Below are 27203 nucleotides of genomic sequence, written 5' to 3'. Positions count from 1 at the left end.
ATCTGGAGAGATCTGAAAATGACTGTGCACAGACGCTCCCCATCCAACCTGATGGAGCTTGAGAGGTAAAACTGAAGAGCTGTGAATATTTCCCAGATGCACTGTATAGGAATGTTGATTAATTGTCATTAATCCACAGCTATCCTGTGATTAATCAGATTAATTGTTTTTTAATTCTTTGACAGTCCTAATTTAAACTGAAAAAACTTCTCCTACACTTATTTTTAATTTGAATTCATTGTTGTATTTTTCATTGTTCAAGATCAAAACTTGAACTCTCAGTTTCAAATTTTAGTTTTTCTATTACAAAACTATTGGCCCTGATTTGGCTCCATACTTATAAAGGATATTTTGACCTCCTGAGCTGAAACATGAGGGCCCACTTAGATCAACTCGTCAGAAAAATCCACCTTCCACCTAAACTGAGGAACATCACCTAAAACACCCCTTAGGCTGCCTTTAACTGGCTTGTATGATTTACATTTCTCTTACAAAACGTTATTATTTTATTGTTTATGAAACTCATCTAGTATTCATTTCTTCTTGTTACATTTATTACTTTTGCTCACATTCTTTAATTAACTTCTTTGTTACTATATTCAGAAAAGCATTATACAAATAAAGTAAATGTGTTTAAAAGTTATTATTAATATAATAATAATAATAATAATAATAATTGTTATTATTATTATATCCCACATTTGGATGCATGGATGGATAAAAGTGATATCAAACCAACAATTAAATGTTTGAATGAATTAAAAGTGGCACAGACAGGAAACCAACTGTAGTTACTGCATTTCCTCTAATAAATATCTCAGCACAGACTCAGGGGACAAACATGTCACATGATCTAGGAGCTACCTGTCTGCCTCTGGGTGGTTGTGGCTAACAGGTTTTACATTACCGTTGGCAGTTTTTTTCTGCTGGTCCTCCCATGTGACCTCTACATTATGGCAGACAGAGAGAGGTGATTGGTCAGACTATAGCAACACTCTGAACACTCAATTTGAACTGTTCAGTTGATTCTGACATTAAATCAATCAAATCCCAGTACTCATCAACAACACCTGATCAGTTTGCTTGATCAGTTCCACCTCAGACTGACTTGCCTTTTCTGGTCCCTCCAGGTGTCGCTGAACGTCTGTCTGGCTCTGACATGGACAGGTGTGATGACATCAGCATGATGTAACCAAGATGAGCAAATTAATTAATGAAAAGTGATGATGGAGACTGAAATATCCCAATGTGACAGCAGCCATCAGCTGATCTATGGGTCTGCACTGGACAGACTGGTCTATCACAACAGACACATCAAACTTACAATGTACACACCTGGAGTCTGTGGAGGTGGGCCTGGTGAGGGGGCAGGTGAGGGGTGAGGGGTCGGTGTGGGGGCAGGTGTTGGAGCAGGTGTAGGGGGAGGGGCTGGTTGAAGAGGTGGGTGTGATTGGACTACAGGAGCTGTGGGTGGGGCAGGAGCAGGTGCTGGGGGCAGGACTTTGACCTGGACAGGAAGTGGGGGAGGGGATACCACAGATGCAGGTGCAGATACAGGTACAGGCGCAGATGTGGGTGCAGGCACAGGTGCAGGTGCAGTAGCAGGGGCAGGTACAGAGGCAGGGGCAGGTGCAGGTGCAAGTACAGGTGCAGCAGCAGGGGCAGGGGCAGAGGCAGGTGCAGGAGTCGGATGAAGTTGATTGGGTCCAGGAGGAGGCGGAGCTTGGATTCGTATAAGAGGAGGTGGTTGGTGATTGACAGGGGGAGGGGGTTGTTTGTGAGTAGTGGGAGGGGCTACAGATGCAATTGGTGCTCCTGTGGTGGGCGTGGCCAAAACTGATGTGCAGCGAAAGATTTAATAGGAAATTAAAAAGAAAAAAGATGGAAGATGAGGTGAAGAATGATCACATGACCTGTTTCAACAGCTAATCAATCACATGGCTGGTTTCACATCTACCAGTCTGAAACAACTGTTTGCCCCATTCCCTGGTGATCCAGTGGGGTAATCCCACTTGCCAAGCTTCCCTCCCAGGTGTTGCTTCAGAAAATGGCCCTGATCTCTCAAATCCAGGTGAGATACCTTGCTTATTACTTTATTAGGGTTCTGGGCTTGCCCCCAGTCTGAAAACTTGCCTTGGACCTATTTGTCTGCTAGCAAAACTAACGTCAATTAACAACAGAGCTCCCAGGGTCATGCAGCTACTCAAACCCCTCAACCACGTGAAGGTGATGATTCTTGGAATGTATGTGCTACTTTTCTTAGCTGGCTAACCACCAGGACCAGGATCTATTAGAGATTAGAGATCAGATTCAGTCAGGGGGAGAATAATAGTGTAGATATCCACATCAGTTAGAAACACTGTGATTTCATATGTGTTCAAGCCACACAAAGTATGAACCAGAAGATGGAGACAAGATATCATCCTGGGACAGAAAACTGGAGGGACTACATCTCCCAGCATGCTTGCGGATCACACTAGACGTGATGTATAAGTAGAATATTTCCTCAAGCAAATCCCAACCTGTTACCTCTGGTCAGTAGTTTGACTATGTCTACAAATACTAGAAGGTCTTACAGAGAACCAGAACTATTCTAGGTCTCAGCTAAAGGAACTCAGGTAAACTACACACAGATCACAGTCTGTACCTGCTTGCACAGTGTCAGAGGGTTCTGCACCTGTAAGACACAATTCACTGTTAGATCACTACAACCCCTGGGGAGGGCGGGGCATTTTGTTCCATCTTTATGAAGATGATACACCATTATATATCACAGTTAGTCTGTCCACCATAACAAACAAAATCCTCGTCAGTGGCCTTGACAATCCCTCATGGTTTTACTCCTGTGGAACAGTTTGTGGCCCCAGACTGTTTCGTTTTGAACCTGCTGCAGTCTGAGGTCATCAGGTAAAAACCTGTTCACCTTTCAGACTGAAGAGGACCAACCCTGATCAACCCTGAACAACCTGCCCAATGAACTCAGCAGCTGATTGGTTGGTTGGTTGGAGGCATCACCTGACAGGTAACTAACAATAGACATACTTCTGTCTGGAGCTCCTTTGGGTGGGACGGCAGGCAGCTGGCGTCCTCGGCGGCTGCAGACCGGTGTTCCTGATGGACTCGTCTGGGTCGATCGAGGGTTTGCCCTGTTGGACAAAGTCAGAAATCAAACTACCAACCTGACAAAAGGGAAGTAAGGTCAAAGGTCAGAGATTAAAGTGATTGTAATCATTAGTAATGTAAGATTAAGGCTTTTGTTTATGTGGGTGTGCTGGGACATGCTACACTATGTTTGCTACAAACAAGCTAATGTCTAACAAACTCTGTGGCCCTGAGCAGTAAAGATAGCACTGATCTGCCTTCAATCAATGCACAGATCACTGGACACTGTCTCCATGGTTACAGGGACTGATTTGATCAAGAGTCAGAAGTGAGAGGTTTGATCAGGAGGGACTGATCAAACCTCTGATCACCTGTACTCGGTGTGTTGTCCATTCAGCCAGTCAGAACAGTGTGAGTCACATTGTCCTGAATCCTAAATGGCATCTGTGAGCCTGCAAACTCACAGATCAACACATGTTCCAACATTTTTGCGTGGAACTAAATATTTTGCAAAGATGTGCAAATTTCCACTTCCTGGGCAAGAACTTTAATTAATTTCCATGGAAACAAGTCTGGTCAAAAGGTGTGTCTCATAGTACTTTGGACCAAAGTCCGCAGGGGCTCAGTCTTCAAGTTTGGAAGAAGAGGTTTGGATTTGGATTACAGCAGGACAACCACAAAGTTTAGTCTGAAAAAAACTGAATCTGAGAAAGAAAAAAAAAAAATCTCTTCAGGAGCTCAGAGACTCATGCAGTATAACACCAACCAACCAACAACCAACAAACAAACAAACAACACCAGCATGCTGTTAAAAAACACGCATCAAAGAAAGAAACAAAAATAATATGAAGGTGAACATGACCGTAAAAGTAAAGAAAGATTAATTTAACCCAAAAGAACAGAAATCATATGACTGAGAATCAAAGACAACAACAGGTTTTCAGTGGTGTGATGTCACTTATAGCCAATCAGGAAGTCAAGTGAGGGGTGAAGATATAAGGGGTGTGGCCAATCTTCAGAAAGATGTCATGTTTCTCTTTGAGGATAAAAACCACATTCAACAAACACCATGGAGACAGCTGGTTTCTGATGAGTCAGTTGGTGGTCACCTGGTTGGGGCAGGTGAGGAGGGGGCGGAGCGTCTGGACCTCAAGTGGACAGAGTCAGCTCGGTCTGTGGAGTGTGAGCGCGTGTAAACGGGTCGGTCTGCCATTGCTCGCTGGTCAGCTGACCGAGAGCGACTATAGTAATCCCGCCGGTCCATCCCCCGACTGTACCTGCACATCACCATGACAACCATCACCCACCACCATCACCATGACAGCCACTGCACCTGCAACACGGGTTAATTAGTCACATCACTGTGACACATCAGGCTGCTGTCAGCAGATCAGCTGGTTGTACCAGTGAAGGGGTTAGGGTAAACAGGAAGTGTAAGGCACTGAAGACTGAAAAAAACCAAAGACAAAGAAAATTGAGCACTACATTTCCCATCATCCATGGTCATCATCCCAGGGTGAACAGTGTGAGGTCAGCAGCATGCTCCCCTAAGGATGAATTGTAATAACGATGACGCCATCTTCAGGTCACATTTGAATTTGTCCAGTTCTTGCAGAGCTAAAGACATTCCCAGTGGCATATCATGAATTAGCAAATGTTAGCATCCTAACATGCTAAACTAAGATGGTAGAGATGGTAAACATTAAACCTGCTAAATGCTACCATGTTAGCATTGTCACTGTCAGCATGTTAGCATGCTAACATTTGCATTTAACTCAAAGTACCGCTGTACACCCTCACAGAGCTGCTGGAGACTCTTCAGACCAGGACACACATTCTAGAGGGACCAGGTGTTTGGTCTTGTTTTCTTCTGAAATACCCAGTTAGTGGACCTTTGAGTTAAGGTTGAACTACTAAGATGGAGATATCACAACAACTCTGTTGTCTCACTTACAAATTGGACACAGTGAGTCCTCCACAGATTTGAACTTGGTGTACTCTGGACTGAGAAACACTTGTAGCTGGGATGGAGGGATGGAAAAGGAGGTGACACTGAGGACTACACCTACGTCAGTACAACTGTCTGTCAGTCAGTTTACCTCAGCAGTTCTTCTTCGTAGGCGTTGGGTTCATAGGGGAAGTCTGGGATGAAATCCTGACTGAAGAACAGAAAGACATCACAACTCTAAAACATAATGAACCTACAGTCAACTTCATCCTCTACACTACATTACCCATCGACCTTGGGGCTCACCTGTAGTCCTCACAGCTCCCGTTCATCATGTGGTTTGTCCAGGGAGTGTTCGGACCATTAAAATATCTTACACACAGAAGCGCATGAGGAGATGAAAATGTGATGAGCTGTCCAACAATTACCGCAACTGATGGTACAACAGGTACTACTACTAATACTGCTACTAATACTGCAATTTCACGTAGTTGCAGTACCTGTCATGGGAATCGAGAGAGTTGGCAACAGACATTCTCCTCAGTGATCTCCTGAATACACAGAAGCAGACAGTCACACACAACTGGACTACAAACTGTACTACAGCCAGTACTGTAAACTGTACTACAACTAGTACTGTAACCTGTATAACAACTGCCACCAGCACTACATCCATTAATGAAACCAGTACTATGACCAGGACTAACCTGTAGTACAAGCAGTACTACAACCCCAACAAGAAGCTGTAGTATAAACAGGGCTAAAACTATAACCTGCAACATTACCAGTACAAATACTAGTACAACTAGGACTACACACACACTACTGAAACCCTAGACTAGACCTGCACTGCTTCTCTTTTGTGCTGCTGTGTCAGTTTAAATTTCCTCTGGTGGGTCAATACAATCAATACAGGTACATCTTATCTCATCTTACCACCATAACAACCAGGTCTAAAACTAGCACTATACCCAATAATCAAACCACTACTACGAGCAAGAGTAACCAGTATTACATCCAGTAGTAGTAGAATAGCCAGTACTGAAAACCTGTACTTTAAACAGGTCTACGACCAGCACTACTATCAGTAGTATGACCATAACTAAAACCAGCAACTAAAACTAGTTCTGTGTCTCAGTTCATGTACTTCATACTCACACTTCCTGTTATTAGTGAATCAGTGCATTCACATTGACAAGTACAAATACACTTCTCATCCTCAACGGTCGCCATCTTGGCTACGTAGCAGAAGGGGAGGGGCCACCAATGAATTTTCAAACTAGTGAAAACAGCAACTGAGGAAGGAGGAAACATTGACTGCGCCAATAGTGATCTAACCTCCATGTCACATGACACAGGACAGTAGAACATTCATGTTCAAGTCAACTAAGCAAAGCAGCCGACAGGTGAACGACAACTGTGGTCACATGACATGATCATCATTTCACAACTACAGTGATTGATCTGAGACAGCACTACCCTCTACTGAGTACACAGTGTACTACATGTGAGTGTACCGACTGAAGTATCTGATTTGAGACACAGCACCAGAGAACAGCTAACACTAAAGTCAGCACTACAACTTGTAGTACGAACAGTATTATGAGCACTAATACCAACAGTACTGTCAATAATGATAGTAATTGAATAATGGGTTCTATTACTAGTATATAATGTATATGACAAGTACTACAATTGTAACAAAACCAGTACAACAGAACAACATCCAGTACTAGAACCAGAACTTCACAACAACATCCAGTTCTGACCTGGGTCCTGGTTCAGACCTGGGTCAGACCCGTTTAAACAGTCTTTGCTGTGTGTTGTTTGATTGGTCCAACAGCAGCAGAGGAGTGGGGTTTACCTGACAGCACAGGTGTATCTGATACTGAGTCCCCTGCTTCAGTCAGACAGGATGATGTTTATTATCACACTATACTGTGTCCTAGACTGTGTTCTGGTTGGCTGATGTCCAGGTGATCCAGGTCAGGTGTTGTGCTGTATGTTGCTATGGTTACCTGTTCAGGCTGCTGTACTGGCCGGCATCAGAGTATGCTCGGCTCAGTTTGGAGCCTCGCAACAGCCGCACTGCATCTTCCCGGTACAACGGATACAGGGGGTTGCCGCTGGCAACCACAGGTCGGAGGTCAGCAAAGGTCAGAAGAGATCAGAGTCAAAGACGGTCAAAGGTCAGCAGAGGTCAGAGTGGTCGGAGAGGTCAGAGGTTGCAGAGGTCAGGGTGGTCGCAGGTCAGAGGTCAGAGAGGATGTAAAATGTCATCTCTGATCTCATGTCTTTTTGTCTAACATCTCGTCTGTTCTCATCTAGTCTCTCATTTAATTTTCTTTAATCTTGTCTCATTTCATCCAATAATACCTTTTGTCATCTCATTTTACACTCTCTCGTCTCATACAGTTCCACCAGATCTCATGTCTCTCATTTGTCAGATTTGGTCTCATGTCATTTTGTGTCATTTAACTGAATCTAACACTTCTTATCTCGGCTTCTCTGATCTCATCGCAATCCATTTGGTCTCATCTTGCATCTAATTTAATCTATCTCATCTATGTCTATCTATCTATCTGTCTATCTATCTATCTATCTCACACAAACTGGTCTCATTTCATATATTCATTCATTCATTCATTCATTCATTCATTCCTCATCTTCTCATTTCATCTCATTAAACAAAAATTATGTTTCGTCTCCCATCTCTTGTCTTGTCCAGTCTGGTCCTACCTGGTTTTGTATTGTCTAATCCCATTTATAACATCTGGTCTCATCTTTCATCTTTGTTCATCTTTGTTCATCTCGTCATTCATCTCATTGTGTGTTGTCTCATCTCATCTTGTGTCATGATTTTCATCATCTCATACTATCTCTTGTTATTTCATTTTATCTTGTCTGGTCTTAGGATCTCATCTGATTTTTTTTCATCTCATCTCATCTGTACTAACTCTTTAAATCACATCCCACCAGGGATCTACTTAACTCATTTGACTCATCTGATTTGATCTCACCTAGTTTCATCTCATCCAGTTTTGTCTAATTTTATTTCATCTTGCCCCATCTCATCTGATCTTATCTTTGGATCCTGTATCATCTCTTCTTTTCTTAATCTTGTCTCTTATCTCTTGTCTCATCTCATGTTATCTGATTCTCATCTCTTCTGATTTTAGTCTAATGTCTTCTTATCTCATCTTATGTTGCTGTGTTACTGAGCTTCCCGTTGTGGTTCTGAAAATACCAACTGTGAATGAGATATTTCATCATGTTTTATCTCATATCTTATTTATCTAATTTTATTTAGTCTTATAATCATGCTGCCCTGAAACTGATATGAGATTAGCTCACCACCGTGACGGAATTTTTGTATGCTTTGTAGTAACAATGAGATAATATTATACTTGATGTAATTAGTCTGTAGCCTTAGCTGTGTACTGTTATAGTGATCAAAGGATGACCTGGTGAACCCTACTGTTATGGCCCCACTGTAAATAAATTCCTGGATATAGGGAAGATGGCAGGATGATTTCTTGATCCCCACAGGAGATTACACCCAGTTGTAGATTCCTGAGATAGGTCACGACCTGCTTTTATTGCATCCCAATTGTTACTTCATCTGTAGAGGAATGTTTGTGACGCTACAAACAAAGGGCCAGAGGTATATCAGAAAGTATAAAAATGGGGTGAAGCCTTCGGTCAGCAGGGTACAACTCTGAACTGCTTACTGTCATGTGGTTCAGTGTGTTGCTTCCTCTCTATAGAGATTAAACATTTTGGTGCATGCCACCCTTCGAGTCTTGTTTTTTGACTCTCCACAGGCAGACTGAGAAATATTTACGTAACACCACATATTTTATTTAATGTCATGTCAGTCTGTTGCTCTGAGTCTTATCTCTACTTATCACATCTGATCTGATCTCACATCATCACATTCTTGTTGCATCTTATCTTTTTCAGCCTCATCTGGTTTTGCCCTTTTTGTGTCTATCTCATGACACATCTGGTCTCATATTATCTTCACTCATCTTGTTCTCTGTCATCTTACTATATCCATTTGTATCTCTTCTAGTTTCATCTCAATTGCCAACTAATTTGTCCCAACACCTCATATAATTTCATCTCTGTTTATCTGAACTTGTGAAATGGTATAATCTGATTTTATCTAATATCAAACTGTCTCATCTCATACCTGGTCTCTTCTCAGTCTGGTCTAATCTCACCTTGTCTCATCTCATGTCCTCTCTCATCTGGTCTTGATTTATTTTGTCTCCTACTGACTCAACATCTCATTTCTCATCCCATCCCATCCCATCCTTCTTCATCTGTTCTCCAACTGGTTTCTTGTGATTCTAATTCATGTTGTATTAAATTATTACATTGACTCGTTACTTTCTTTAACCTCAAGTTATCTCATATCTCAGTTTAGATCCTCTGGTGTTTTCTCAGTTAATCTCATCCTAACCTCTCCTCATCTCTCATTATCATAAATTATGATAAACACACTCACACAGAGCATGCTCAGTAGTGGCTGGTTACCTGTGAGGAGGCGGTTGGCTGGGTGACCGAGACCTCATCCTGACCATATCAGATCTTGAGCAGTGATTGGATGACATCACCTGCTCCGGTACTGAGAGGGTAGAACTGTGGACGTCCCGCCCATTCTGTCTGTAGTCTGCACACAAAGAAACAGAGCCAGAGTTGAACCATCCACCCTGACGGAGTGCTCTGACTGGTCTGACCAGCTTTTATCACGGTGAAACTTCAGTGTGAAGTCAGTTCATTTCAGTAGAGACACCATGAGCACTGGATTCACTGTAGTCTAGTTTTATTACCCAGGAGGACACAGAGCAGATCACTAGAGGGAATATTTGAAATGGAAATTTAAGGTGAGGAAAACTGGTTCTAAACTAGTTCTATTCCACCAGGTCGTGTGGATGAATATCACTTTGACTTCTGCTGTTCAGACTGGGCTTTATCAATGAGCTGTAGGTGTTGCAGTGTATGATGGGACATGGAGTTCACCTGATATCACCCCGATGCCGTCTTCACAGTCATAATCTGAAAACTCACTGTCACTGATCCTCTGAGACCCTGCAGCGAGAAAGAAAGGTAGAGAGACACAGAGAGAGACACAGAGAGAGGGAGAGGGAGAGAGGGTGAGGGAGAGGGGGAGAGGGAGCGAGGTAGAGGGAGTGGTGGTGGGGGGGTGGGGGGGTGGGAGGGTGGGGGGGGGAGAGAGAGAGAGGATGTTTAAGCCTGTAAGCAGCTCCTCTGTAATCCTCTACAGGAAGGTCAACTAATCTGACACAGAAACAGAAACAGCACAGGGAGATAAGAAACAACAGAGTTTACACACCAACATTAAAAAGAAAGATTCACATATTTCACTTGGGTTTACCCCTCAAACCTCCTGAAACCTTTCACAGATCCTTTGGATCACATCAAACACAACTGAAACCCTTTTAACCACTTCTAGAACCTTTTAAGAACCACTGGCGCTGCTTAAAGATGACAACAGGTACCTTCAGAACCCCTAAAAAGGATTCCCAGATCCCCAACAAAGACCACTTATACCCTTTTAATAATACCTGTGATCCCTATGATTCCATCTATCTCCCAAAGAGCCTCAGGAAGGCCTTCAACACACATGGACAGCCCTTTGATGAACCTTATAGCTTTCTTGAGGAATATTGAGTACTCTAGATATTAAATATCACTGGGCCACTTCAAGGATCTACAGACCCTTGACAAGAATTTCTAGAATACCAACAAGAACCTGTGAAACTCAGTAGCAACTTGGATTCTCTCAAGGACCTCTGAAGTCCAATGAGGGACTCCTGGACAGCTTTAAGTACATGTGAATCCTATTCAAGGACTACTGCCCCCACCCCCCCACCCCCCACAAAAAAAAGATGTTTAATGTCTTCTAAAATTGGACCATGGATTTCCATTAGCCCTTGTGAAATTACTGGGTCCATCTGAAAACGACTACTTCTAGGAACTTTCAAGAATGTCTGAAATTGCATTTGCAGAGTTTCTGCAAGCACATCAATCTCTCAAAGACCTCTGGGGTTGTCTTGGAGACAGCTGGAATACTTGGACACTAAAACCTCTGGGGTACTGTCAATCATCTGCTGAACCTCCACAGTGATTTTAAGAGGAACCGATACATTTCTTTCAAGTACAACGGGAACCTTTCAAAGACGCCCATAGTCTCTTAATGTACAACTTTTCACAAACTGTGTAACCATGTCAAGTACTCCAGGGATGGCCTTGAAGACAAATGGAAATCATTTTAGGAACCTTGGACATTAAAAACTCTGGGATACAAAGAAGTACCCCCAAATACTCTGCCAGGATTCTTAGAACTTCCTGCAACCCCCTTAATGACCCCCGAAGTTATGTCAACCTCTCAAAGACTCCTGGTACAACTTTGAAGACAGTTGGAACTCTTGAGGAATGCTAGAACCTTACTTAGACTGTTGGATGTTAAAGCATCTGCAAAATACACACAAAGGTTTTAAAAGATTTGTGAAAATCTGTAATGAACTACTGGGAACTCCTCAAACTCACACAGAATCTTCAACAGCTGAGACATTGCTAAGAACCTCCAAAAAGGATTACTGGAACCACTGAGACCTTCTTAAGGAACTTGAAATCCCAACAACCCCTCAAAGACCCCTGGGATGGCCTTGAAGACAACAGCAAACCCTTTCAGGAATCCTAGCACCAATTTTAGGATTCTTGAGAATATATATAGAACTTCCACAAGGATTTCTTGAATCCCCACAGGTGCCTGTGATGGTCAGTTCTGGTCAGTTCTTTCACTGCAGTTTGAGAACAAACAGACGTTCCCCAACTAATAAATCCTGACTTTTAATCCTTCATAGATTAAAAAACTAAATGGTCCAAACCTGAAAATTCAGAGGTGTACATATGCTGACTTTTAGCCCCAAAACACTGATTCCTACCTTTCAGCACAGTTTACAAAGGAAGATTGTTAACTTAGCATCACATGGGGAAAACCCATAGGAGTTAGCATTAGCTAGAGATGGTCAGCAGCCACAACACAAATGCATACACAGAGCTGTTATTACCTGAGTAAGGACCTTTGTCTGGCAAAGCTTCATGGGAGGAAAGTAAAACAAAATCAACAAACACAAAAGTGAAAATTGAAGACAAAACAAGAAGATGATGAAAAACACACAGACATGACCTTAAAAAACTCAAAATGTGGATGAAAATGTGTTTATGTTGTCAGTTACACAGATGATCAGTGTGTATTATCAGTGGCTGTGGTCGAAAAGTCAGAATCATCACCTCTGACCTTGTCTCCTCGACCTCCATGGAAAACATGAAGAGGTCAAGGAAAGGTGTGAAGGAGAGGTCATGAGCACTTAGGAAAAGATGACGCTGCAGAGAGAATCTGACTTTACTATCACTATAGAGTTTTTTAAACCAACTTTATTTATAACACATGGACAATAAATCCTCCTTTAACTGCAGAAACAAACAGAATGAAATGATGAAATAAGAAACATGAAAGGAAAACACGAGCAGAGAAACTGATCCATTAAAATAATAATTAAATCAAAATAATGAACTGATCAGAGTCAGAATAAATGATATTCATACATCAGTTTATTGAGTTTACTGATGTGGACAATTTCATGTTGTTTCTGTCGGGGTTCAACTACAGTGGTGCGTCACTTTAAATGTTGCTGCAGCAAGGAATTGTGGGACAGCGTGTTCTCCCCTCCTTTCCTAAAGGAAGGTCCAGTGTTTCCTATGCTAAAGGAGATAGGATAGTAAGCATCGAAGCTCCTTTCCTCAGCTCTGATCATGTCTGCTCAGACACTTCAGGTCTGAACCTTCAGAGGAGAAAAAGACTTTTCGACCACAGCCAGTGTGTTTTCTCACTCTGCAGCCTCCTGCTGGGCTGACTGTGCTCAGGTTGCAGTCCTCTCCTCTGCAGGTAGGGGGAGGCACTTGGCAGCGGCAGAGAGGAAACATCATGAAGCTGTAGTTTGTACCAGTGAGGCTGATCGTCCAACAGAGCTGACTCCAGTTCTATCAGGACCTAAAAAGGCGGAGAATGCACAGAGAGAGAACAAAGAGAGGAGAAGCCGTTCTTTAAGATGACTGCATCTAAAGTATGAGTGCTCTGTTTTCTGAATGTTCTACATGTGTTCTGACCTCTCCCAGGAACTGGCTCTCCTCCTCACGGACCCGGGCCTGATCCCAGACCGTCAACTCCAGCATCCGTTCTCTGAAGTCCCGCAGGTGGACTGGAGAATACATGAAAGTCTGGCTCCACCGAGGCTCCACTGACTTCTTTACTGTCTTTGTCCTGCGCTTACTCTTATCACTACAAGAGGAGGAGGAACAATTAACATTCAATGACAGAGCAGCAACAACAAGAACCAGACCAGAGGTTCTGCACGTTATACAGCAGAACAACATAGATCAGAAAAACACATACAAGGAACCAGAGAACACCGGGCTACTGAGAATAATATCTTTGGACATGTCAAGTTCTTCTCATCAGCTGACACGACCTTATCCATAAATCTCTGTGTTCTGATTGGTTCTCTTTTTTACCTTCTGTCTGGCAGTAAGTAGATCTTGACATAGGGGTTTCTGGGTCGGCCGTCATCTTGGACAGGAAGTTCTTTGGCTCCAAGAACTGTGACAATCAGCTGATGACCGACTTTATCATACCATAGCTTCACCTGTAAAAACAGATTTTAAATCAAGACAGTACCACACAGCTGGTCTAACCGGGAGACCAATAGAGGAACAGGAGGAGAACCCTGCAGAAAGGTGCTTAGATACAGCAGAGGGACCCAAAGACTAGAACAGCACCCAATGAAATAACAAAATAGAAAAAAGTAGAACCCCATATAACGGAACCCTCACGATTATAATGATGCTACAGTGCACCAAGATGGAAAGACAGAAATCTATACCCAGAAAAAAAGACACATAAAACCATGTAGAACAATGGCAGAACCCTTAAAAACAGCAGATGATACGTAAAGAACAGTAGAAGAGTCACAGAAGAGAAAAGGTGAACACAACCATAGAGAACCATGTAGAATGCAGGAAAAGTGGCTGAGGTCAATAAAAGAGAAGAAACCCACAAAGAACAGATTTAGAAACCCTGGTAACAATAGGGGAACCATACAGAACAGGAGTGCTCAGTGGAACAGAAACAGAACCATATTCAACAGTGTCAGAAAATTTTACTGCACTACATTTATTTTAAAGCTGCAGACACTGGGGGCTTGGTAACCAGGTGGGGGGGTGGGGCTATGACATCACTGACACTAACTGAAAACTAATATTAACAACTAAAACAAACAGATGTCTCACTGCTCTGGGTTCTACAGTTTACCTGAATTCGAGGAACCAAGGGACGCCTGTTCACAGTCTGAAACCACATCACCATGGAGACGGCTGTTAACTGACTGCTGATTGGCTGTGTGGGCTATGTGGCAGCACGGTGCATGATGGGTAAACTTACAGAGACTTGTCCAGACAGGACACTGGGGCTCATGGGAGACGTGATGGAGATGGACGGACCAACTTTCTGAGATTCAAAGGAACTCGAACCTGAACATAGAACATGTAGAACAAGTGATCAGGCTCAGTTCTTTGTGGTTGTGTTCAGTCTGTGGTGGTTCTATGTCTGTGGTGGTTTTCAGTCTGTAGTGGTTCTGTGTCTGTGGTGGTCTTCAGTCTATAGTGGTCTTCTGTTTGTAGTGGTTCTGTGTCTGTGGTGGTCTTCAGTCTGTGGTGGTGTGATAAACTCACTGGAGTCCAGCTGGACGTGGGTCTCTGGTGCTCTGGAAACATCTCTGAGGAACAAAGGTCACAATGTGTTAACATGATGTTCTAACAGAACTGAATTTCAGGTTCTCTGTAGAACATCAACAGGTCCACATATATTTGACTGACAGCTGGACAGATTCAGATGTTTGAAGGTCTGGATGAGTGGATGTGGGTCAGTTCAGATCCTGTCAGAACTCTAACTTGAACCTGATGTTTCTGTCAGTCAAACTGTACTCTAACCCCTGTGTGATCTTTAACCCACCCATTGGGTCGGGACACCACCAGCTCCACCTGTGGTTCCGGTTTGGACTCCAGGATGATGTTATATACTTCGTTAAAAGTGGCTCCTTGAAGAACCCGACCGTTCCACTCTAGAACCTGATCACCTGAACCACAGAAGAAGAAGATCATGTCACATGTGATTGGGTGGAGGTAGTATGTAATGCACTTGTTGGTGTTCAAAGCCAGATCATCACCATGGTAAACGCAGTAGATGCCAATGGTAACCTGTGCTTCAGGTTGAGTTAGAGGATCAGAATCCTGTCAGGATCCTGTAGGACTGGTGAGTCTGTTGTTCCTGTGATCTGATTGGTCACTGATTGGTCATATTTTGATCTGATTCTCTGAATTCAACCTGCAAAACAGGTTACCAATAGGGGCCTCTGTTACCAAGGTGATCTACCCAGGTTGCCATGGTGGTCAACCCCAGTTAAAAGTGAGCCAGCTCCATGACACAGGAGAACCAATCTAATCTTACTTAGTGGTCGAAGCCCCTGGAGTCCAGTGTGTTTACCTGGTCTCAGGTGACCCACAGTGTCAGCCAGACTTCCTCTCTTCACCTTGGTGATGAACGCACAGAGACGACCGGACTCTGTCATCTTCCCCCCAACAACCTGAAAACACTCTGCCCATGAGCAAGGCATTAAACTGAAGGAGGAGGAGGAGCAAGAAGATGAGGAAAAAGAGGAAGAGTTTGTCACCTTGAGTCCCAGCAATGCTCCTGTATCCGCAGGAACCGTCCCATCCTTCATCCTCTTGTTCAGCAGAATTCGACCAATCAGACGCTCTCCATCCTTGGATGGTTGCCATGTTACCGGTTGCTGAGGAGTCACAGTGGTAAACACAAGGTTGTACATCATGTATCTGTATCTGCACAGTCCTGTCTCCTTCAGTTAAATCACACTCAACGTTTTACAGTGTTTCACTAGCAGAGGGCGAGCGAGCTTCCCTAAGAGCAGCAGAGAGAGAGGAAAATGAGGTGACAGATCTGATACAGGTGAGATGTCACCTGAGATGGTGGAAAGTTGTCTGCTGAGGTTTGCCCCCCTCTGCAGTCATGGGGGGGTTGTGTGGTGGGGGTGGATTTGTCAGAGTACATCAATACTGGTGGTCCTCCTGAGTCCAGAGACACTGAGGGTCTGAGAGTTCAGATCTGGACCAGATCATCCTCCTCACCTCCGAGGAGCCTGAGGAGGAGAGGGGGAGGAAGAGGAGGTGGAGGAGGAAGAGAAAGAGAAGGAGGAGGAAGAGAAACAGGAAGAGGAGGAGGAGGAAGAGGATGAGGAGGGGGAGGAAGAGACGGTGGAGGACGAGGAAGAGGAGGAGGGGGAAGAGGAGGTGGAAGAGGAAGAGGAGGAAGAGGAGGAGGAGGTGTAGGAAGAGGAAGAGCAGGAGAAAGAGGAGATGGAGGAAGAGGAGGAGGAGCCTCACCACGGACCTCTCTGAGTACTAGATTCATATCAGTACAAAAATCAAAACACTTTTTTGTCTGGAGGTGATGAGGACGTCTGTCTCCAGCTCTGTCTCCACCTCTGTCTATAACCGGACTACAGAGACGGTCTTTCTTAAAACCAGAGGCAGGACCACACATCTGAAGCTGGACCATCCTGGACCATCAGTCTCAGTGTTCCTGATGGAAACTGCAGGAACAGACCTACCTGCAGAGGTAACCCTGCCGGTTACCATGACTCCCTCATCTCCTGTCCTCTGGAGGAGGGTCAGAGACATTCATGTCCTCAAATGTGACAGTGAGACTTGTGCAGTTGGTCTGGACTGACTGTGGTATTACCCGGTTTGTGTTTGAACCACCTGATTCAGCTGAACCCTGCTTATTACTATCATTTTAAATATGGAAATTGCCCAAACTTTTGCAGACATCTGTACCTATCAGGTTCTAGAGGAAGTGATGTCACACAGCTGAGGGAGGTGGACTAAGGAGGAACCAGAACAAACAACAGGAGGAGAAACCAGACCCTCTAAAGTCAGACAGAAGAAGAGAATGAGGCAGGAGCAGGAAGTTGATTGGTGACAGGCAGTGCCAACTCCTAATTGGCCCTCTAAGCTGTGACATCACCATTTAGGGGAGGAGGACAGAGTGGACTGTCATCATCCTCATTGTTTCCTGTTCTTCGCTCAGCATGGTGCTGCTGCAGCAAATCAGCTTCCTCCTCTGACCTACACACCCTGTCCACCTCACTCTGCTTCAGCCTCTATGATTGGCTGAGAGAGGTTGACATGAAAAAAAGCTGTCTCCTCATTGGCTGGTTTTCTGTTTCTCCTTGTATTGTCATCTGATGGGAAGGGGGTGTGTTTGCACTTGTAAATGCTACATAGCAACGACCAAAAAAAGTATTTTCCTAACAGAGTGAGGACATTTTTTCCGGTCCTCACTTTCTGACATGACTTAAAATGGTTTTCTGAGGGTTAAGACCTGGTTTTAGGGTCAGAGTTAGGATTAGGAAACACAATATGTCATTGAGTGTCCTCACAAAGATAGTAGTGTGTGTGTGTGTGTGTGTGTGTGTGTGTGTGTGTGTGTGTGTGTGTGTGCGTGTGTGTCAGAGTTAGGATTAGAGGGTGGGCCTTAGTCTTACCATAGACATGGGCGCAGGCTCGCTGTGCCAGGAACCATGATCCCACCACTGGCTATCCATGTCTCCTAGCAACAAGACATCGAGGAGGAGAGGTCAGAGGTCAAATGTTAGAGGTCAGACATGATGAAAAGCAGCTTTAAGCATAAAGGTGGGCTGTGGTCATCTGAGACTCGTGGTGAGATTCAGTCTGTTTAAAGGACATGTTTTTGTCTGATGTGGTTATGTCACAGTGAGGAAAACTGGCTGATTAACAGCAGTGACACCTGTTACAGCTCTCAGTACCTGTCCAGGTGTCACCTCCAGAGTCTGTTTCAGCTTCTCTTCATTGGTTTAAATCTGAAATTTTACCAAACTTTTGATTTTCTCTTTGACACCAGATCCTCCACCACTGTGAACTGTTGACGTCATCAGACGTACATTAGACGAACTGCTTGAGCCTTGTACGGCTTCACAAAGACACAAACTAGACTGAAATCACCAACCAGTCCTCAACCAGACCTCCAACCAATCCTCAACCAGTCCTCAACCAGTCCTCAACCAGTTCTCAACCAGTCCTCAACTAGTTCTCAACCAACAACCATGGTTGTCATGGTTACAATAATAAACACACAGACTGCACTAAGAGCAGCGTACCTACCTTCATCAACATGGTTACTCTAATAACGGTCATGGTTCCTGACGTGGACTTTGCCGCCCTATAAACTACGTCACCACACTTTTCGCTTTGTTCCTGTCATCATTATTACAACCACTAGATGTCGCCTAGCAACAAATGATGACATGTGGGCTTGTTTTTTACAGGACAGTTTCAAAATCACTGGGCATCTGAGTGTGGTACTGACAAACATTCATATCACAGATTGCAACACTCAACAGAAATGAAGATCAGGAGGGGGTTCTGGATCTTGGGGGGGTCTGAAGCTTCCACCACAGTCTCAACATGTTGCCTGTAATCTGTCTTTACACACAGATCACTGAGTGAAAGCAGCTTTAAACACACACTCCTCAGTACTCACAGGTCTGTCTGAGCGCCATGAAGGGGGAGCAGGAGGCTTCAGCAGAGGAAGAGGAGAAGGTGAACCTGCAGCTCCTTTCTACTCCTCACTGTAAATGTGGGTGCTGTTTGCCCTGAGCTCTGCCTGCAGGCTACAGAGCAGTTCATACCTGTCTGAGTCAAAACACTGAGTCCATCTTTTTGTCTATGGTTTCATGTTAGTTTGTTAGAGTGATGGCTTCCCTCTCACTACAGACTCAACTGATAGCTCAGAGAGTTAGCCTGAAGTTAGCCTGTTGTTAGTCTGTTGTTAGCCTGAGCTGCAGCATGGCGTGCAGTTAGTCTGCAGGTCTGAAAGTGATCTGGTTTGTCAAACTGTAAACTAGAAGCTGGTGGAGGTTACCAGGTTGGGGGCAAGATTGCCACTCAACCCTGCACCTTTCCTCCCACCTGCCAATGAAATCCAACAGATCACCAAGAAATCCAGCAGATCACCAAATCACCAGGGATCCAGCAGTTGCAGAGACGTTGACCAACCGTCTCTGTCAAGTTTGCAGACATGTTTTTGTCTGGTTGGTCAACAGTTGCGTTGCCTCCTTCAGTCTGTGGTTCTATTCTTGTGTTCACAGTGAATCCTGAGGCAGGCGGGTAATCCACACTCTCCTCTTTTAATCCAATTGAACAGAAGTAGAAACAGTGATTCTGCAGCAGCCAGGCCGAGGTGTTCTGCTCTAATCTGGATCAGACATTCAGACCAGCTCTCCAGGATCCTCCAAGGTCATCTGGGCCTGGACCAGTCCAGTTTGAGGGTCTGTTGAAGGCTCTCCTGGTTCTTGTTTAGGACCAGGTGTATTCAGGAAAGCATCAGGAGAGACTCTGAGCTGCTCTGTTACCTCCAGACCTGAGAGGAGGAGCCAGAACCGTCTGAGCCAATCAGAGCTCATAATCTCGAACCAGGTGACTTCTGGTCCAATGACATGGAGGCAGCAGATTAACTCATCAGCATGATGCCTGATTTCCTGAGAGACGACCTGCAGCAACTGCAACACGTTCAGCAACAGAACAGAGGCAGAACTCATGACCAGACCTGAATAGAGCAAAGTAGTCCCCAACAGAACAGTGACAGAACCCTGTTCTGAAATGTGACACCACAGAGCATTAAAAAAGAACATCATAGAATAATAGTCACACACAACAGAACAGAAGCAGGATTCTGCACAACACCAAGAGAACCAAATGGAACCTGTGCAGGATTGTAAGGAACAATAGCTGAGATTCATGGAACAGCAGGAGAAACCCACAGAACTGGAGCAGAACCTTGAAAAACAGACAGAACACACTGCAAAAACAGCACAGTATCACAGAGAACAGAGGAAGGTCAGTTGTGGAACCCTACAGAACCTCAGGACTTTGTGGAACAAATACAGAACCTCATTGACCTAGATTTACGACCTAAAAAAGGAACCTTGTGAGAACACATTGTTCACAATAACAGAATATATTGGTGTGTTCTTCCCTTCTTCATTTTTCATGTTCAAAATAAATAAAATTCATTCATTCATTCAACCTGATGAACAGATAAACTAACATGGATTTAATGTTGATGAAGGAACACTGTCTCTTTAAAAACTGAAACCTCTTAGAAGAGTAAAGGAACCACCCACCTATAGAACCACAGAAGAGGATCTTACAGAGCTCTATGAACACAAACAGAACCAACTGCACAGCAACAAAACCTCTAGGAAGAACAGTGGAACCACCTTTGGGAACCACCCAGACCATAAAACGTGAAACCTTCATAGAACAGCAGTAGAGTCATGTGACCTCAGCCAGACAAACTGGATCTACATCATCTGTCTGAGACAGAACCTGACCCAGTATTAATCCCCCATGTGGGCCATTCTGTTCTTGTTCTGTTGTTCCTTCTGTGATGTTTAGTACTTCATCTGGAGGCCATATGTGATGAAACTGGACTACAGGAGAACCCAGTCCAACACAGAACTTTTTTCAGTGTTTCTCTTTGTTAAGTTAAAGTTCCACCCTGTTTGGTTCTCTGAATTCTAGTAGGAACCCTCTGGTGTCTGTTAGAGGAAGTGCAGGGTAAAGCTGCTCAGACTGAGTGTGGAGGTGAACATGGAGTTCAGCTGTAAGAAGATTATCACACTGAGCTAATTACTGTCAGAGAGAGAGAGAACACAAACTCAGTCTCTCTCTCTCTCACTGTCTGTCTCCTGTTCTTGTTTCCACTCACCTGCTCTGACACTGAAAAACGTTCCCTGTGACGTTTTACCTCAAACCACCTTAAAACTTTGGTAACTTGAGGTTATGAAGCCGTTCTGTCTCACCTGTCACCACCGTCTTTACCTGTCTGAGATCAGATGTTTGTTTCTCACAGTGAACTGCATTTAGCAGTTGTTCTGCAGCTTTTGAACATTTACAGGTGACAGGTGTGCAGGACTGAAACTCCTGCACCATGTCCATCAGCTGTAAGGAGGCGTGGCTGCTGTCCTCTAATTGGTGGATTTTTTCCAGGTCTGGTTTGTCTGTTTGAAGGTAATTTTACCTGAGGACCAAATGTTAATATGCTGACTGATGGACAGTGAGCAGGATTCTTTTTCTTTTTAAAACCAATTCCACTTCCTTCTTCGACAAACAGAACGTGGTCAGTTGTCGTCATGTGACCTATGTATGCAACGGTGACATCACATTTGAACTTAGTTTTTTGCTGTTGACTGGGCTGACACTGCGCAACACAGACCTATCAAACTACTGACAATGAAGATAAATCAAAAGACAAATGGAAAACACCCTCCAGAACTCAACAAGGTGAAGCAGGGTTTGCAGACAAAGAGGAGGAAGTCCTCATCCTGACCTCTGTATTGTGGGAGGGGGTGCATTCACAGGGTGCCTCCTTGTGGAAAGGAGGAATGTAGGAATTTGCAGTTTCTAACATGCAGCACAATATGAGGTTAATGTGTGTAGACTGTACAATAATTAACACCTGAATTGTAGTTAAATGTAAGTAATTGTAGGTAACTGTAGGTAATTGTAAGTGACTGTAGGTAACTGTAAGTAACTATAAGCAACTGTAAGTAATTGTAAGTAACTGTAGGTAACTGTAAGTAACTATAAGTAACTGTAGGTAATTGTAAGTAATTGTAAGTAACTGCAAGTAACTGTAGGTAATTGTAAGTAACTGTAAGTAACTGTAGGTAACTGCAGGTAACTGTAGGTAATTGTAAGCAACTGTAAGTAACTGAAGGTAACTGTAGTCATCCTCCATCAGCATCAGTACAGTTGTAAAAATGAACCTGAGCCTTTGCAACAGTGATGTTAATGTGTATGTAAAACAATCTGAAGAAGGAGGAGGTGAACACAAACCTGTTGGTGGCTCAAGAACAGAGAGAGCGACATAGGTATTTTTTTAGCATTGATAAACATTCATAGTTGTCATTTAAAGCTGCATCCCTATTGATCGGTTAACAGATGTAAGTCGTAGCAGCTGTCACATTGTGAGATGGTCACCTCTCATATAGCTAACAGTTAGCACGCAGCCATCAAGCCTAATTCAAATCACATACCCTCACATATTTAGCTGTTAGCATGTAGGCACCTAGCCTCATATAGTCAGCAGTTAGCATGTAGTCACTCACTGTCGGGCTCGTCACAGCTGGTGTACTCGGGCGTGGTGACTAGATCCTCTTCAGAGCTGCTGAAGCTACCAATCACATGCATCTTCCCCATCCTCCGCGCCCTCTGTGCTGTGCTCTCATTGGCTGGCTTCCTCTTGTGGGCGGAGCTTGGGTCCAGGTGTTGCTGTGATAAAGGGCTGCGACGAGGAGACGTGGGGCTGACGTGATTGGCTGCCCGGTCCACAGAGTATGACCTCTGACCTCCAGATCCCACCAATACCTGAGGCCGATTCTGACGGAGACCTGAGAGGAAAAATAATCAGAAAAGTCAGACTGAGTGCCATCAAGCAAGGCACAGACAGGTTGATGGCTCTGTTCCTACCTGTGTGTCTCAGGGTCAAGTGATCAGGCTCGGTGGTTGCCAGGGAGACATCACTGTGGCGGCGTTGGTGGCGGACCCTGCCGACTTGAGCTAACATCCTCATGGCCTCCTCACTTGGCTGCGGCTTCACCGGGTAACGAGCCAGGTTTGGATCACTACGGTAACGGGCCTGAAACTCTTCCTCCTGCCGCTGCTGCAGCTCACGTTTGTCCAGAACCTGGTCCAGAGGGTGGTCCTGATCCAGGAGAGGAGACGAAGATCAATGTCATCATCAGACAGGAACAATATGACAGACGAAAACAACCCGTTGAACTGTTGTTATGACCATAAAAATGAAGTTGTGGTGCGGGGATGACATCATTACACTCAGATGTTTCAAGTGTAAATATCTATCAAAATTAAAACTAAACAAAAATCTAATTAAAAATAAAACAGTTACAATTCAACAGCATCTTTAAACACCTGTCGCCTACCTTTCGTATAAGACTCACCTGTGAGTGCCAGCGCCCTTGTCCATCTCTGATTGGTCGCCTCCGACCCCGCAGATCCTCCTCCCCGTTGCCATGGTAGCCATGTGGTGAGCGAGCCCGGCAGTCCAGACCAAGGTCAGAGGGCGAGTGAGGCATCCTGCCCCCTCGACCACCATCATTATATGACCCCAAGGGGCTCCGCCTCCTGTCAATCACACAGAATGATCCAATCACAGGGCCTCCTCTCAGTCACTTGGTTTTACACAGAACCTGAACTTTGTGAGGTTCTTCCTGTTTCCACTGGGATGTTATAAAAGGAGCAGTTCTTCATTTTGAAACTCGTCTCAGTCTGTGTTTCTGGTCACGGTTCACTGGTCCCAGTGACCCACTGGTTCCATGACCCACTGGTCCCAGTGATTCAATGGCTCCATGATCCACTGATTCCAGTGGCCCACTGGTTCCATGATCCACTGGTCCCCTTATCTACTGGTCCCAGTTACCCACTGGAGCTGATCCAGTTATCCACCAGTTAAAATAAATCAAATATAAAACCAACACTGAGCCAGTATCAGACCATGAAATAAGGATTTTATCACTGCTGAACCTGAACCTCATCCTTGTCTCCGTCAGCACCACAATCACAACACAACACATCATATTAATGAAAGCTTCATTCTCATTAATCTGATTCATGAGTAAAGAGATAAACAAATGAGCAGGAGACATTTTGACCTTCGTGTGACGACACCATCACTCTACAAATACATGAAAAAGAAAAGTCTCTTACAGTTTGTCCTTCAGCTGTCGGAGGTTTGAAGCTTCATATCGACTCAACACACGACACATTCAGCCTCCACACACACACACACACACACACACACACACACTCAGCAGGTTTATAACTGATATATGGATCATAACAGATGCCCCACCCATTCTGTAACTGGCCCCTCCCCCTCCTTCCACCTTCTGCTCCCTCACCCTCCCACCTCCTCCCTCTCCTAGCTCCGCCCATACTGGAAATGACATCACAGTCTGTGTGTGTGCTGTTAGCCTGTTAGCTTTTGCTAGTGTGCTGCTGGAGTTAGCAGCAGTAAAAGGGATTATTAATCTGTTAATCTGATTACAATAGTGTGTGTGTGGGTGTGTGGGTGTGTGTGTGGGTGTGTGTGTGTGGGGGGGGGGGGGGGGGGGGTAATTAAAGACAAACCAAACTAATTAACAGAGTGTGGGACTTCAAGTCCTGGTTCCAGTTTAAATGTTCCTGAGTAAGAGAAGTTCATAAAGAACCAGATTGTTCCTGCAGCTTTAGAACCAAGAGAACTGTTGTTCCTGTGAGAGGAGTCAGAGGTCACAGGTCACAGGTCACAGGTCAGATTGATGAAGACTGTAGAGTTCCTTAGTGTCTCCACAGTTTGCTGGTCTCATCACAGCTGAAGGAGGTGATCACATGATCACATGGTCACGTGATCATAATGATTTCTGTTCGGTTATACTGCTCTCTCTCTGTCTCTCACACACACACTCACACACACACACACACAGAAGCACATTGACAACAGACCGTCAGTATGTATTGTTAAAAACAACAATACATACTGTTTATGAAGCAGGAAGTGACCTGATCACAGTTGTCACTGAGACTCATTTTAAATCAGGTGTGAATATGACTGAACTGGTCTGAACTGGGCCTGAGAGATGAACTCTGTGTACCTGTCCTCATGGACTCTGCTGTGAAATAATCAGTGATGTAATAATACTGACCGCTCAGTGGCTCCGTTGCTCAGTGGCCCTGTGGCCCCCGGTGACCCCTGCATTGGTGGGTGTGGAACCCCATGTGAGGTGTGGTGGACAGACAGTGTGTTGGAGTAAAACTCCCCAGAGCGAGTGAGAATCTCCTGCTTCCTCCTGCACACATTACACACCCACATCACCTGAAACACACACACACACACACACACACAACACACCTTTTAACAAAGGTGATTTTTATCACTGATTTGATTGGTTCTGTTCTTCACTGTAGTTGTCATGGTAACAGTTGATTTGTGGGGGGGGCTTCTAAAAGGTGTGTAGTCCTCTGTCACAGTCCACTCACCTTATTGGCTCTCAGAGGGACACGCCCCCCACAGCGGGCACAGAAGCGGCTCTGACAGTAACAGCAGGCTCGCCCACAGCCGTCTGCAAATTTTGTCTTGCGACAGATGCCGCAGATCGGAGACTCCGCCCTCGCTGTCTGAGCTGCCTGAGGCTCCTCCCCCAGCTTTTTCACCTGGTCCTTATACATCTCAAACTGCTGATGTAACTTCCTGTTGAGGGAGAGGGCGTGAGGTTAAAAAGGTTGGCGTTGGTGTTGACTGTCTGACTGACTGACTGAGTTCCTGGGGGCTCAGATCCTCCACAGACCAGACCTACCAGGCACCATCAGATCGTGGTTTTCCTCTGGTCTGGACCCACTGACCTGAACCACAGTCTGGTTTTTACTCACGTCTGTGACCCCTCGTCAGTTGGACTTTTAACCTGCAGAACCTCAGACACGTTGGTGGCAACGTCGTTGACCAACTGACTGAACCCCAAGAACAGATTCCACCTGTCCAGGTAACACAGAGAATCAGCTGACAGGAAGGAGATTCTGTGTGTGTGTGTGGGGGGGGGGGGGGGGGGGGGGGGCAATCAGGGAAACAGGTAGTAAATCAATGAGGTTTGGGAAAGAGGCATGGCCAGGACAGGTGCACTCAGGGAGATGTAGTTCACTGAGGCACTTTTCAGACTGAGGTACTTACGAGGCTGGTTTCACTTCCTCCTGATCCCTTCAGACATACATGATGATGATGATGATGAAATAAAAACAAAGACAATGTCAGAACAGAAACAAATATGAAAACTGAAGAAACAAATAACAGAAAACATAAAGAGACATCGAGGAAATGAGCTGCTGTGTGTGTGTTTGTGTGTGTGTGTTCCATACAACACAATAATCAAACCTGTGACAGAAACATCAGAACTCAGTGACTCCTCCTCAGTCTCAGTCTCTGACTCTGACTCAGACTCAGTCTCTATATCAGTCTCAATCTCAGTCTCAATCTCAGTCTCAATCTCTGACTCAGTCTCAGACTCAGACTCTGACTCAGACTCAGACTCAGTCTCTATATCAGTCTCAGTCAGATTCTGATGACTCACTGATGATGTCATCAAACACCTTCACAACCTTATTTCATTCATCTCATTTCAGACTGATTCAGTGCAGCAGCTCTTATTTTGAAAACCACAAGGTTCAACATAAATAAATGAAACATAATCAGACAAGAAACACACAGACACAAACAACACATGATCAGCCTCCACACACTGAACAAGGCACCAGGTCAAAACTGTATCTACAATGCACACTTGGCCACACAACCAGCCAGTGATGTCAATGCAGGTGTTTTTGTTGGACTGAGCCTTTAAAAACAGGCGCTGCTGGTTCATATCCCGGGGCTGATGGGTAATGAGGGATGAGAGACTTCCTGTCAGCACATTCTCAGCATGTTTCACCAAAAAAAATCTATTCCTCGTCAAAACCTGGTGCCTACATTACCCACAATGCAGCTGGACCTCTGACAGGGTGTGATGTTACCTGAGTCAGTGTGGGTATGCAACGTTTGAAAGAGTCATTGTTCCCAACACCTGGAAACACCTGGAAACACCTGTCCATTTAGTTCTGGATTAAACCAAGTATTTATGAAGTAAAGTCAACAGTTTGGACACACTTTCCTATTCACTTGAATGGTACTGGTGTCAGTACTCAGTACTACATTATTACAGTAGTACTCATAACTACATTATCGCAGTAGTGCTTAGTACTCAGTACTACATTATTGCAGTAGTGCTCGTCACTCAGTACTACATTATTACAGTAGTACTCAGTAGTCATGAGTTGAACTTTGACCTTTATTTTGATCTCCTCTCACCTGTAAAGT

The 27203-nt window shown here is 44.5% G+C and overlaps 1 protein-coding gene across 1 annotated transcript in view; it reads right to left on the bottom strand.

Moving 5' to 3' along the window:
• LOC139633650 (regulating synaptic membrane exocytosis protein 2-like) overlaps positions 1 to 27203 on the bottom strand; it is a 37647-nt gene that overhangs the window by 9138 nt on the left and 1306 nt on the right. The window contains exons 3-32 of the mRNA XM_071499450.1: positions 26025 to 26051; positions 25730 to 25831; positions 25340 to 25550; positions 25006 to 25175; positions 23263 to 23446; positions 22772 to 23006; positions 22411 to 22692; positions 17764 to 17828; positions 15871 to 15990; positions 15684 to 15783; positions 15153 to 15276; positions 14873 to 14916; positions 14583 to 14671; positions 14454 to 14489; positions 13658 to 13788; positions 13253 to 13424; positions 12977 to 13136; positions 12154 to 12180; positions 10079 to 10147; positions 9593 to 9728; positions 7069 to 7176; positions 5551 to 5601; positions 5357 to 5422; positions 5202 to 5261; positions 4212 to 4379; positions 3043 to 3146; positions 2648 to 2677; positions 1336 to 1836; positions 1113 to 1154; positions 908 to 946 (exon numbers count right to left, since the gene is read on the bottom strand). Of these exons, the coding sequence (XP_071355551.1) occupies positions 908 to 946; positions 1113 to 1154; positions 1336 to 1836; positions 2648 to 2677; positions 3043 to 3146; positions 4212 to 4379; positions 5202 to 5261; positions 5357 to 5422; positions 5551 to 5601; positions 7069 to 7176; positions 9593 to 9728; positions 10079 to 10147; positions 12154 to 12180; positions 12977 to 13136; positions 13253 to 13424; positions 13658 to 13788; positions 14454 to 14489; positions 14583 to 14671; positions 14873 to 14916; positions 15153 to 15276; positions 15684 to 15783; positions 15871 to 15990; positions 17764 to 17828; positions 22411 to 22692; positions 22772 to 23006; positions 23263 to 23446; positions 25006 to 25175; positions 25340 to 25550; positions 25730 to 25831; positions 26025 to 26051 (3653 nt within the window). The remainder of the gene's footprint in view (positions 1 to 907; positions 947 to 1112; positions 1155 to 1335; positions 1837 to 2647; positions 2678 to 3042; positions 3147 to 4211; positions 4380 to 5201; positions 5262 to 5356; positions 5423 to 5550; positions 5602 to 7068; positions 7177 to 9592; positions 9729 to 10078; positions 10148 to 12153; positions 12181 to 12976; positions 13137 to 13252; positions 13425 to 13657; positions 13789 to 14453; positions 14490 to 14582; positions 14672 to 14872; positions 14917 to 15152; positions 15277 to 15683; positions 15784 to 15870; positions 15991 to 17763; positions 17829 to 22410; positions 22693 to 22771; positions 23007 to 23262; positions 23447 to 25005; positions 25176 to 25339; positions 25551 to 25729; positions 25832 to 26024; positions 26052 to 27203) is intronic.

Source organism: Trachinotus anak, unplaced genomic scaffold (assembly GCF_046630095.1).
Source record: "Trachinotus anak isolate AG129_WGS33_773 ecotype Australia unplaced genomic scaffold, CSIRO_AGI_Tana_v1 ptg000016l, whole genome shotgun sequence".
NCBI classification, from domain to species: domain Eukaryota; kingdom Metazoa; phylum Chordata; class Actinopteri; order Carangiformes; family Carangidae; genus Trachinotus; species Trachinotus anak.
The sequence above is the reverse complement of the archived record's forward strand: the minus strand, read 5'-3'. Positions and strand labels throughout refer to the sequence as shown.